The sequence below is a fragment of the Hippichthys cyanospilos genome, chromosome 7 (genome assembly GCF_059441005.1).
Source record: "Hippichthys cyanospilos isolate Australia breed blue-spotted pipefish chromosome 7, RoL_Hcya_1.0, whole genome shotgun sequence".
In the NCBI taxonomy this organism is placed as follows: domain Eukaryota; kingdom Metazoa; phylum Chordata; class Actinopteri; order Syngnathiformes; family Syngnathidae; genus Hippichthys; species Hippichthys cyanospilos.
The window spans coordinates 9061964-9074518 of record NC_142375.1 but is presented as its reverse complement, the minus strand read 5'-3'; the positions used below and the strand labels follow the sequence as shown (position 1 = coordinate 9074518).

At 39.1% G+C, this 12555-nt stretch overlaps 3 protein-coding genes across 4 annotated transcripts in view; 1 reads left to right on the top strand and 2 right to left on the bottom strand.

Moving 5' to 3' along the window:
- pdcd11 (programmed cell death 11) overlaps positions 1-1723 on the bottom strand; it is a 31092-nt gene extending 29369 nt beyond the window's left edge. The window contains exons 1-3 of the mRNA XM_088418644.1: positions 1644-1723; positions 1212-1325; positions 895-1038 (exon numbers count right to left, since the gene is read on the bottom strand). Coding sequence (XP_088274770.1) covers positions 895-1038; positions 1212-1307 — 240 coding nt within the window. The 5' untranslated portion in view covers positions 1308-1325; positions 1644-1723. The remainder of the gene's footprint in view (positions 1-894; positions 1039-1211; positions 1326-1643) is intronic.
- Positions 1724-1836: 113 nt separating this feature from the next.
- On the top strand, positions 1837-4411 carry atp5mk (ATP synthase membrane subunit k). 2 transcript variants are annotated; one of them, XM_088420351.1, is made up of 4 exons: positions 1837-1980; positions 2520-2620; positions 4112-4202; positions 4291-4411. In XM_088420351.1, the coding sequence occupies exons 2-3, from the start codon at positions 2534-2536 to the stop codon at positions 4199-4201; spliced, it is 177 nt and encodes a 58-aa protein (XP_088276477.1). In that variant the 5' UTR covers positions 1837-1980; positions 2520-2533; the 3' UTR covers position 4202; positions 4291-4411. The 2 variants fall into 2 exon arrangements, with proteins under 2 accessions (XP_088276477.1, XP_088276478.1); XM_088420352.1 differs by lacking the exon at positions 1837-1980 and adding an exon at positions 1988-2323.
- Positions 4390-9853, bottom strand: taf5 (TAF5 RNA polymerase II, TATA box binding protein (TBP)-associated factor). Its single transcript, XM_088420349.1, has 11 exons — positions 9435-9853; positions 8527-8758; positions 8138-8453; positions 7823-7986; positions 7612-7747; positions 7403-7523; positions 6550-6679; positions 6291-6455; positions 5897-6074; positions 5622-5799; positions 4390-4865 (listed from the first exon to the last, which is right to left on the bottom strand). Exons 1-11 carry the CDS (start codon positions 9841-9843, stop codon positions 4651-4653), a joined length of 2244 nt encoding a protein of 747 aa, XP_088276475.1. The 5' UTR covers positions 9844-9853; the 3' UTR covers positions 4390-4650.
- Positions 9854-12555: the final 2702 nt, after the last annotated feature.

The window sequence follows — 12555 nt, the reverse complement described above, 5'->3', positions numbered from 1 at the left end:
TAATTACATTTGATTGTTTAGTGAAAAACAATGATAAACATAGAAGACCAAATAACACATATCTACTTAATAATAAAGTATCTACTTTTATGTATAAATGTATATTTTTATTTAAAAATATGACTGAGATTTAAGACTGCTCTCAGAATACAAACTCAGCCTGGTATGGTCAAAAGTCATCAGTACAAACAGCAACTGTGTCAGGATGTCATCATCAACGCATGCAGTTTTAATTACAGATATTATACTGTGTTTGAAAAGTAATTTGACTGCACTTGAGGCACTCGAGCGCTACTTGCTAGACAAGAGATTAAGTCATGGAAAGAACTTCACAATAAAAGCGTTCCAAGGCATTTGTGCAAATACATTATTTGGTAGGGTAAGGTATATTTTGAAGTTTGTCATGCTACGCATTCTGATGAGTATTCCATTGCAATTGTGCCCCAAAGGGCAAAAAAAATAAATAGAAAAATCTTATGCTATGTAGGGACGAGAAATCTTGTGACATATTCATCTCATGTGATTTTGTATTATGCGATCTCGTCCTACTCCATGGTAGTCACTCAAAATATAGTCATCAATAAGGGCGAGAAAAGAAAATGTGGACACAGAAGTACAACAGTAACAGTAAGAATGATTATGCAATAAAAACAATACTTTTTTTTTTTAATGTATGTGAAGGGCTAGAAATTGCTCCCAAAATTTCTATGAAATCTGGGCCAAACTGAATAGTGTGTGAGGTGTGTGATTGATGCACAGTTACAATGGACAGTTACAATTCTTGTCTCTTACTGTACATATGTTCCATGAGGAAACCTTAAACATTGCTACATCATATTATACATCATATACACATCATAACCCCAACCCTTAATTAAGTGTGTTTGTTTTTACCTTAGTGTGTAGTACTTGTACACATTTTGCAGTTTGATTGAGTGTCAGGACATTTTGACTCTTGTCAGTGGTCCTTTGCTTCTTGACTTCCTTGTCATCTTTAGAACTGCCTTTCCTTTTCTTAGAGTCTTCTTTTACATTTGACTACAGCAAGAAACAAAATATACAAGCTATAACCTTTACACATAAAAAATAATTGGGGAAAAGGGCAGAAATAGAGTGGAAAAAACATAATTTGAAAGTAAACTCAAGTGAGGACGTTACTGTATTTTGCGAGACACACCAGAACTGAATGAAGAAAAGAAGATCAACGATACCTTGAAAAGGTTGTCCACTTCATTCCATTCCGCTATTTTACTGTTAGTATCCTTCTTCGTTCCACCGCGAGGGAAGTCTGCGTCCGCAGATGCCATGACTTGTTTTGCAATTGTCTACGAAACAAATAAATGAGCACATCAGATGAAACTTATAACGCCATACTTAGTCGATAACGAGTCGCGTAAAAGGCAAATGTGTCTCTTGCCGCTTAAATATCTTAAATGGCATGTAGACGATGGGCATTACGTTTACAATCGGTTCACTCAATTGACTTAAAGCACGTGTCCATTTCTGAGTTTTATGTACATACGATCAAGCATGATCGCTTTCAGTGTACTAGACTCTAAATCCTTACATAAGATCATCACGTGGAATATGCAAACACGTTTTAGATTAATCATAAAAAATAACGTAGTATTCAAAAGCTTTACCTGTTAATTCAAATGTGATGGAAAAGTAAAACACCGTTCGGAGGTTTAAAATCTCACATGTTGCTCAGCACGCCATTACAATGACCCGGAAAAAGAACTTGGTGGGTAACATGGCGAATCACAAACAAGAAAAAATAACTGACTTTTTTTTTTTTACCATTGAGTGATCGTACTTGGTTGATAGCTTTCGGAAATACGTTACTTTAGACCAATGGTGGATAAAAGATAAACCAAGTAGGCGGGATATTCCTTCGACAATTTAGTAGGCGGGACTTCCTTTCAATTCCAACATCGAGGCCTCCGTTGAAGGGCATAATTTCTCCAAGGGTCTCGTAACGTAAGAGTACAATTTGATTTTGTCATTGTTGGTTTTGGACTTGGCATCGATAACTTCTACATCGTCGTTTTAAATGCATTTAGTTTCACGTTATATTCGGCTTAAATCATTTAATATAGACGAAGTGTTTGGCGCGCTACATTCGCTAGCTAACGATAATGCAGAGTAAACGGCTCACAGTTAGCTTAGTATGCTAACAAGCGAGAGTGTGACCAACCGGTCAATGTCAGACTGGTTGAGCTGCGTTTGCAATCCTTCTTCCACAAGAATGTTCAGAATTAGAGCAGGCGTAAAACAAACTACATAGAGACCCTACACTGCATGAATTCCTGTTCTTGACAAGGTATACTATAGTTGCAAAACATTTAAGTGGCGGAATTCAGTTGTGTGGTAAAATATCGTTCGATCATGTGGACTGCACAATTAACAGTTTCAATTCTATCATGTAGTTCGTTAATAGTAATAGTTTCTACTTGTTTGTAAAAGTGTATTTTAATTGAAATTAAGACCTTATTGCTCAATGTCACTCACTGATATAGGTGCACTAATCATCATGGGAGGTCATGACGCAGGATCCCAGCACCAGTTTACTGGGTTTGCCAAATACTTCAACGCATACACCTGGGTCGGTAGGAGAAATGTAAGTCAACAGTAGATGTATGCACCATTTGTTATATTCATAAACTCAAAAGTAATGGACCAGCAAGGCCAGTTTCTTTTGTTTTTGCGGTTTTCACATCAAAATATAAATGAGAAAGAGGTTCACATGTCCAGCTTTTATGTCATGGTATTTTAATATAGATGTGCAGTTTGACACTCAGGATAGAACACATTTTGCTTGAAGCCATCTATTTTTGAAGTCTGGTTAGTCTGCCACTCTGCAACTGGAACAGGCATTATTAACTGAGATCAAATTGAATTACACTGACTATTTGGTCAGCGATTGGCTGACGGCCAGTTCGGGGTGTGCTTGCTGCCCAAAAGACAGCTGGAAAAGGCACGAGCGAGCCTGCGGATGGTTGACTAGTTCAGTGGTTGTCAACCTTTTTCCAGTGATTTATCCCCTATGAAAAATATTTTCAGCCAAGTACCAAGTACCCCTTAACCAGTGAAAAGCATTTTGGGGTATAAAAAAAAAAGACTAATTAACCTAAAGTGCTCTCTTTTGAATCCTAGAAGAAATCAGTTATAAAAATAACTTTGTTATTAATAAATATTTTTTTCACAGAAAAAGAATGTCAATATGAAGTGTCAGATGTGTTCTAAAAAAATAATTATAAAGAAGTATCTGTCCACAGAAAAATACTAAAAATAAAGCGTCCTGTTTTGGGGTTACTGTAGAGATCTGTTCACAAAAATAAATCTTTAACTTAATTATTAATATTTGTCCCCCATAAAATAATCAACAAAGTGTTAGACCTCAAAAAGAAATATTAACAAATATTTGTCTACAGAAAAATATTCAAGTTAAAGTGTCCTCTTTTGGGATCATAGTAGAGATGTGTTCACGAAAATAAATCATTAACTTGACAGGTAAGCAGACGTGGCACATGACAAGTTGGGTGGTACCATTCTAATATGGGGGAGAATCTGGCTTTTTACAATATAGAAATTGAATAAACTACAGAACATTAAATTTATTTTATCAACTTATATTTTCTTGAAACAATTATTTAATTCATTATTTTTAAAGGAATTTTGCATTTTTCTTTTATTTAAAATCCCGAGTACGCCATGAAGTTCCTTCAAGTATCCCCGGGGTACTAGTACCCCCATTTGAGAACTTTTACTGCATATAGCCTGCCACCTAACGAATTGACCAGACTTCTGCATTCTTAATTTGAATTTTTTTTCCAAGGCGTTCTCACAGACAGCTCTCTAGTCTTCGTGTTTGCCAAAGAGGTTCCAATACTTTTGCTCACTTAAATTAAATGGCTTCTAAACATGTTTTTTAAAATACCAAGCTGTAGGGACCCCATGAAATAAAAGCCATAATTCGAACCTTTTGTCTTATTGGTCTTTTCATTTGATACGGAAATGTCTTCAGTAGACAACGAAAACAAAAGAATTGGCCATTCTAATACTCTTTGGGGGCTGCAATTTATATGTGTTTCATGAACTTTTTTCATAGTGTGTTTTGGCCACATATGCCAGCGTTGCAGCAATTGGGCTCTTCTTCAAATTGAAGCCCAAGAAACAGGCAGCGGTCACTGAAAAGTAATGTGCGTATATGGTACTTATTTACTAACAGTGTAAATGTACTTAAAAATTTTGCATCTGTGAACTGTTTTATGCTTGTCTCCTTTACAGATGTACCATTGATTTTTGCCTCCTGGGAGCGGAGGAGGCAGCTGTATGTTCTTGGAATATAATGACTGTTTGGTTTTCCTATGTTAACAATAAAGACCATTTATGCCCAAAACATAAAAAAGCAATTTTATTTACATGTTTATCTATAAAAAGTATCATACAAAAGTGGCAGCCACTTGTTGAGCTGTACTTGAAATTATTTCTGGCATGTTTATTATCAGTTACAATAGCACCGTATTAGGACGACAATTTAGGTCCTACAACACGGAATTGATGAACATTGAATACGTCATTAGTTTTTTTTTCCTCACTATCAAAATATCAAAACTATTTTAAGTTCAGTTCAGTATAACGTCTGTATTATGGATTGTAGCCACCTGCTGCCAAGAGCAGATTTCTACGGGTGAAGTGGAGGTGTAGGACAGGTGAGGATTTAGTTGTATAGCAGCCAAGCAGAAGCTCCTGTGAGTTATCTTGTAAATGAATGTGTCCTGTAGTTGCTGTGAAGTCGTCTGTCTCCAAATCATCAAAGGCTTTCATGGCATCCCACAGACGAACTGTGTTATCCATAGAGCCTGGGAGACACAAGAAACAATATAAATGTGTAGTGTCTATAAATATACCATACATTTAAAGTGGTAACACTGTACTTTATTCATCCTTGAGCAGGGCGTTTAGCCCAAAGTTATCAAACTATCGGTTCAAAATAAACCCATTACCTCTCCCTTAAAATTTCAACTCACCCTGTTGTTTATTTGTGTCATGCATGCAGGGATATAAATTAGGAAGAAAGTGGTGCACCTCTTGACCAAGGAAAGGTTTGCTGCTTTGCTCAAGGGCACCTTTACAACAAATCGCAAAGCAGACATCTCTCCCGTCAACGAGTTGCCACTGTTTAATTATTTTGTACAATTTGTTTACTAGAGTGACTCCGCACTGTGTGTTTCTGATACTTACAGATGAGCTAGTGCTAACCCATTTATAGACACCAATACGCTACGCTAGCGCCGGATTAATTAAAAAAACTAAATGATTATCAATTTTTTTTATTTCTGGATAATCGATTTACTGTATAGTTTATCAGTTACAAATCGTCCAAATCCTCAGAAATTCAGGCTCTGATTAGTAAATATTTACATTATAGACCTCACCTTCTGTGCGTTTTCAGAAGTCAATTTCAAATCTCCTTTTTTCAAGAAAGGGAATGGAAAACCTTTCATTGATTTGTCCAGTAATTATTGGTTTTAGCCCTTAACCACTAAATCAGCATAAATATATACAGGTTTTTAGATTGGCTGACTGGCAATCTAAAACGACAGTGAATCACGCACCAGAGGCAAGAATTTCACCATCCCTGCTGAACCTGAGAGAGTAGATGGTGTCTGTATGGCCTTTGAGTTCTCCAATCATGAGTCCATGACCAATGTCCCAAAGAAGAACTCTGCCATCAGTGGCCCCCGAAGCCAAAAACTTGCCATTGGGAGAGAATGTCAGAGCATGGATTGGACCCTATTAGATGCAATACAAAGATGTTAGATCTCTCTTCAGCAACTTACTAACGCGTGAACAATACATGCTCAGCTAAATAAAACTTAACGATTTGTACCTTGTGACCAGTGAAAATGCGGACACAGTTCCCATTCAGGACATCCCACAGGCGGATCGTACGGTCAGATGAGCCCGTGGCGACATAATTAGAGTTGGGGTGGAAGCGCGTGCAAGTGACATCCGCCAGGTGACCGGCAAACATCCGAAGAGGTTGATAGTGATCTGTAACCCATAGACTGAAAGGGAGCGATAGATTAGACAGAGCACGGGCAACTTTAATGCTGTAGGTGTCCTAAGGGACTAGAAAGAAGAAATGTAGTAAAATGTTAATACCACATTACGTGATTTTACCAATGGATGTAGCACCACGGCCTGTGAAAAATATGCAGCTCTTTTGCATTTGATTCACACGTTGCTGGTCTTCAAATTCAATGAGCATCCACTTTTCTTACCGGGCAACTCTGTCATGTCCCCCGGAGACAAAATAATATCCATGAGGAGAAAACTGGGTGTCCCACACAGGGTAGTTGTGGCCTTTGTAGCCCACCAGGCAGGTAAAGGTTTGGAGGCTCCACAGCCTCACCGTGCCATCTTCAGAGCTCGACAGCAGGTAGTTCCTAAATGTGCACATCAGTTATCACTACAATGGTCATTTATTGTCCACGTGTGTCATGCTGAAAATGTGATCCATGCAGCGACGAGGCTTTTCACCTGTCTGGGCTGAAGCTGATACCATAAACGGGACCACTGTGCCCGTACAGGAGCTTGGACTCACTGGCTGTCTTTTCATCCATGATCCTCTCCAGCACATCATCAGACTCCTTATCAATCAGATTTAAGTCTTTAGCAAGGGAGACACGAAACAAAAGTTAGGTCCACAGCACAAAATGATCCTTGATGAAAACTATCACTGGTCAGAGTCTCACAAAAAATTCCAAACATTGTATCATTCCAAGGAAGAAAAGAAATCCGCAATTCTTTTGAACAAAATTACAAACGCTGCCTAATAATTTCATTTATCGGTTACACTATTTTATTTGAATGTGAGTAACGTCGTTCCACATGAAGATTATTTTTGACTGTTCGAATGTTAAAACTTTATGTAATTTGTTTGCTACTCCTGATTTATTATTTCTTGGACCCAGAATGGATATGTATGAAATATAGGCATATGTTTGATACGACTACTCCAGTAGTCTGTGATATTGATACCAAGTAGATACCACTAGTACTTTTATACAAAACGTTGCCCCGAAACTTAAAACGAACAAGGTTAGTTGTCATTTATTATTACTTGACTGTTTCCATTTCTCTATTTGCCTTCATTCACTATCAATGACAGCTATTTAATTCAAGCCTTGAGCTTTCAATATCGTTACATCCCTGCCTGATAGTAATACGATATTTCAGGTAAAACAAACAAACTGTGTTTGCTTGATAAAAATGTAATTTGGCCCGTGATGGTTCTGAAGGTAAAAAAAAATTGTCGCAAGAACGAAACTTAGTTGCTGACCCTCGTGTTATGCCTTTGTGGGGGGTGGGTGTTATTGTTGCCTCACTGTACCTGCTGCCGATTTGACTTTGCGAAGCTTTTTTGGAGTGACGCTCCAAACTCTGACTGAGGAGTCAGCAAAGCCTCCTGCTATTAAACTGGAGTCATCTGTGAAATCCACAGCCGTTAGACCCTGCAAGAGACATAAAAAATGGATAGTATTTAGTTCACATATATCCCACTTGTATCTCAATTGAAGAGAGAGTAGTCGGGGTTCAAACCTGGTATGCATTGAGAAACGAGTAGAAGCAAATGGAAGGGAGGTTATCTGGTCCCAATCGGACCCTCTTGGTGGCCTCTTTCATGTACATGATCTTGTCCAGTTTGTCAGAGTCCTTTAATTCTGGAAGAGGTATCCTGAGTAACACAGCACAGTTTTCAGGAAATTTATGAGGTGTGCATAAAGCTCAAAAATGCAAATCCAAATTCTACCTTGTTTGTGAAGGTGCATTGGGATCCTGCTTTTTGCTTTTAGAGCCCATACTGTCCTTTTTGGGTTTCTTCTTTTTGGGTTTGCCCTCCTCGTTTTCCGCTTCTTCATCCTCATCATCGAGTGGCAGTTCAATTTCTGGTTCCTTAAGCAAGCCATAGTATACCTAGATGGAGTTGGATGAAAGAAAAATATACATATACATACTGCTAGCCCTGTGTGGTTTGTGAGGGATTGTGCATATATAGTTATGAATGATTATCTTATTATTCATGTTTTAATTCTTGTCTTTTATGTTTTATGAACAGCACGCCAACCTTTGCCTTATTGGCCTCTCTCTTGCCCTCTCCAGCCAGACTACCAGACATGGCATCAATTTGGCTTTTGCTGCGTGGCATGCCATCAAAAATGTCAATGTAGAGGTGCTCCTGGATGATATTCCAGATCTGGTTGTTCTGGCGCTCTTGCAGGTGCCTCTTAAGCAATTGGTACGAGTCACGGGAGATGCGCAGGACAAACTTGCTCGTGCGAAAGTCCAGCAGAGTCTCGTTGCCTCTCATGTGCTCCTTCTTTGTCAGGCCCGACAGCACTTGAAGGTCTTCTCTGTAATAGCACTCTTGATCACCGCTAAACCTGAATGGGAGTGACATCAGGTTAGTGAAATGGCAAGCAAGCAGAGGAAGACAATCTGGTCGAGAAAACTCACTTTTCAAAGAATGCTTTGGCCACATTCTCATGATTATTGTAAACCAGTTCCAGGTACATGTGCACAAACAGTGGGTAGAAAACCTGGGACAGTTCTGCTCGATGACAGTCCAAAACTGTTTCGATAAACTTTTTCAAGCCGCTGTAATAAACCTCATAGAGAGCTGGGTCTCCTTGCTGACTGTAAGCAGACAAAACCACACTCACATCCGGCTGGTCCTCAGCAGGTGGAGCTGAAACACAAAGTAGCATTTTAATATCAGTAACATATTTTTAAAATTTATGCCCATAATCATTGATCTGCCTGACTCCAGAGGAGGAAACTGCTCATGTGAAAGTGAATTGTCTATCTCGACACAACATTTATGTGACCGACTAGTAACCAGTCCAAGATGTAGTCCGCTTTCCCTAAAGCTAAACAGAATAAGCAATTATAGAATATTAATGGATTTCTGACAACTCACGTCACTAAACGAGTTGACAATAATAAAAAGATCTTTGAAGATGTTGTTTGCACATTCTACACCACTGTTAAGGGAATACGAGTCATTTGAAACTGGGAATTATTAGTTTTAAAAAGGCAGAATACGCAAACGAGCCAGAAATATATACATATATTTTTGTCCTAATATTATACAGTGGGTAACTACTTAAGAGTGTATACTTTTTTGACTCACAATTTGGTGGAAGTTTAAGACCATATTGAGGAATAAAGAGGACCTTGAAAACAAAAATTTAGTGCAATTGCATTTTTTTCCCGACTTATAATTGGCTGTACAAAAAAGAAACACAACAGGACATATTAGACAAAGGTCCTATCAATTATGATTACAAAAATACAAAGTATGAAACAACTAGCGTTTAGTTTAAAAACAAATTTCCACGGACAAAGTTTTGCATAGATCGTACCCTTGACTGGCGCCTGGGCTCCAGAGGAGGATGTCACTCGATTCAGGAGAGAGTTTGCATCCAGAACTCCTCCTTCCACCGTCCCTGGTGCACCTCCAGAACCCGAAGACACATCACCAGCCTTCGAATCGAACAAATCCTGGGGTAATCCAGCTTCGCGACGCAAAATGTCGACAGACTCGGACAGATGGTTCTTTTTAAGGAATTGCAGAATTGCCAGCAACGTCTGCTTCTCCTCCAGAGCTCCTGCCGCGGGTTTGTTACTTCCAACCGAAGCACCAGGCCCGGGAGACGCAGAAAGTACCTTTCCGTCATTCGCATTGTTGTTTACGACGGCATCTACGAGTGGTTCTGTTTTAATGTCCTGTATTTCAACAGCGTCGGCCATACCGCCTTGTACGGCCGCCATTTTCCAAATGAACTGCGCATGCGCAATGATAGAAAAAAAAGTGAGGAACTCGTGGAACTACACACGACGTCCGATTGGCTATCTTTACGTGCGGTCGGTACGAGAGAGCTAGCAAGAAAACGCGCCTAACTCGTGCCAGCGACAAGCGAAGCCACCAGAGGCCATCTTACGTTGCCGCTTACTAAGCGCACAATTCGAATACTCTGATTTCTCCATGGCGTTTTCTCCTTCTTTTCTTGTTCACATACAAGTGACTAAATTATTCAACCAAATGTACGTAAAATCCAAGCTTGTTATTGCTTAATATGGTTACAATCGGGAGTACATTTATATACATATATTTATATTCATCATATACGTAGGTCTTATAGAAAGCGCTATCAATGCACTACATTTACCGTTTACCATATTCTATACTTTGGCTTTTTATTTATTTTTGGGGCAAGTACCATTTCATACCAGGTGGGGACAGTAAAGTCACACATCACCCGTGCCCACCATCCTTCCAGTTTCAAAACAATGACCTTCTTTATTAAGGTGTCAAATTTTATAGCAAAAGGGAAATATGCATATGCTGTCATACCTCGATCGATAGATCAATATTTCCCTGGTGAGAAATAGCCAAGTCATCACATTTATTTATAAAACACTATTTTCAAACCACCTTTCTGACATAACTGCGAGTAATATGGCCTTTTTTTATTTGTGTATCTTAAAATTCAAGCCATGTAACTTGAACACATTCGTACAGTACTAATTTTCAGCTTCAGTCTGTGCAATGACTCACTCGCGCCAGCAGACCTATTTTTTCTGTGGCTAATGCAAACATTCTCAATGACACACCCAAAGGTATATTCAGAGGCATTTCAGCTCCTTGTATGGATTCTTTATAATAAATATAAGACTATCAAAGGTTATAATATGCCTTTAGTTCCGCGATTTCACCTTAAGAGGATGTTCAAACTGCATACTGTGGGGTTTTCTGCACAAGCAGTAGGGTGTTGTATAACATTGCAGGGTGCAGGAGAGATGGGGGTTGTTTGCTGTGTGGGAGACACGTTAACATCAGCAATTCAGGGCGTGGTCAGAGTTGACATACCCTCTCTTTAGTGTTGTCCATTAAAAAAAAAATAAAGATAGCCAATGATAACATTACTTTTCCTATTGTATGACCGCATATAATGCAGATAATACAGAAAATATTTCATTCAAATAAAATAAAAAGTGCTGCTAAGTCAAGGATAGCCTGATATAAGATTGTTCATTGCATCATGTTGTGTCATTTACTCCACTGTTGTGTTCAACTACTGATTTTAATTAAACAAAAATACAGATATTTAAATCATGAATTAATATCTCATAATAGGGCTATTACATATTTTGTCTATCATTGTCAAAAGGAATCTCAAGCAACCTATCCCATTTTTCTTTTGAAGGGGGAAAAGGAGAGACTAAAATGGTGATCTGAATTGTGAACGTGTGAATGTGAATGTGTGTATATGGGATGAACATGGGAAATTGATTGAGCGGTCTTAATCAATTTTATGTAAAACTGCTCACGTGGTTCTCATGAAAATCACGAAATGGGTGAGGGAGGAGATGAGAGGCGCATGTTCATTCGTCCCCTCCTTTCACACCTCACTGGTGACTTCACCGCATGTGCCTCATCTTTCTTTTTCTATCAGGAGGCAGCAGGGTGTGGCTTCATCCAGCACAGCCAGCTTTGTACACAAAACATAGATAAGTCATTTTTTTCAATCTATATAAATACAATGTTTTCATTCTGGAGAATTTAGATCTCCAAATTAGACTTCTGCTGATGGGTTCCACCCGTGATGCGCGTTTATCTCCGAGTTCTACAAATTTTGCCCTCTATGAGAGAGCTGTGAGGGTCGATAACAAAAATATACAGTAAATCAAAATGAAGACGGAGACACGTCTGATGACAATGCAGGGTGAGATAAGTGAGATAACATTGCCAAGACACAGCTGTGCACAACAGCGTGCGAGGATGAAGATGTGGGGGCACAATGTAGGGCGTGGCAGGTCTACAATATTGTATATTTCTGCACCAAATTGCATGGCATGCATCTGTCACATGATGGTTACGAATGATAACCAATTCACCATATACACACAATCAATTCATATTTTTATGCATAGTTTATCTGCGTACAAATTACAGTTTATATGTGTTCCATTAAAATTCTGAAGGCTTTTCCAATATGCATCTTTTCATCTCTATCATGAAGGTCTTGCACATTATCTACATGGTGACAATCAAACCAGGCTTCCCCATAGCTCATTGTTTGCCTCTTCACGTTGTGTTTGGTGTCATTTTATTTCAAAGCACCAAACCCAGCAGCCTGCTCAGAGTAGCTAAACTGTCATGCTTACAAGCTAATTTAGGTAGTGCATTATTTTGTGCCTTACAGAAAATACTCTGGCTGCAGGTCTTTGAGCCGTAAATGGTCAGGCGGCGCAGCAGAAGTCCCCTGTGGTGATGCAGGTGTAAATAATTCATGAGATGTGACGCTCAGAAGGGGTGGAAACTGCTCAAGTAGAAGAGAGGAGGGAAAGAAGTGGTGGGGAGAGGCTTCATAGTGGGTGCACGTCAGAAGCTAGGAGGGGCGGGGGGGCGGGGCAGCTGAAGAGAGGCAATGCCATGCTGAAGGTGTGGTAGCCTCAGAAAATGTGGGCAGCAAAAAGGGA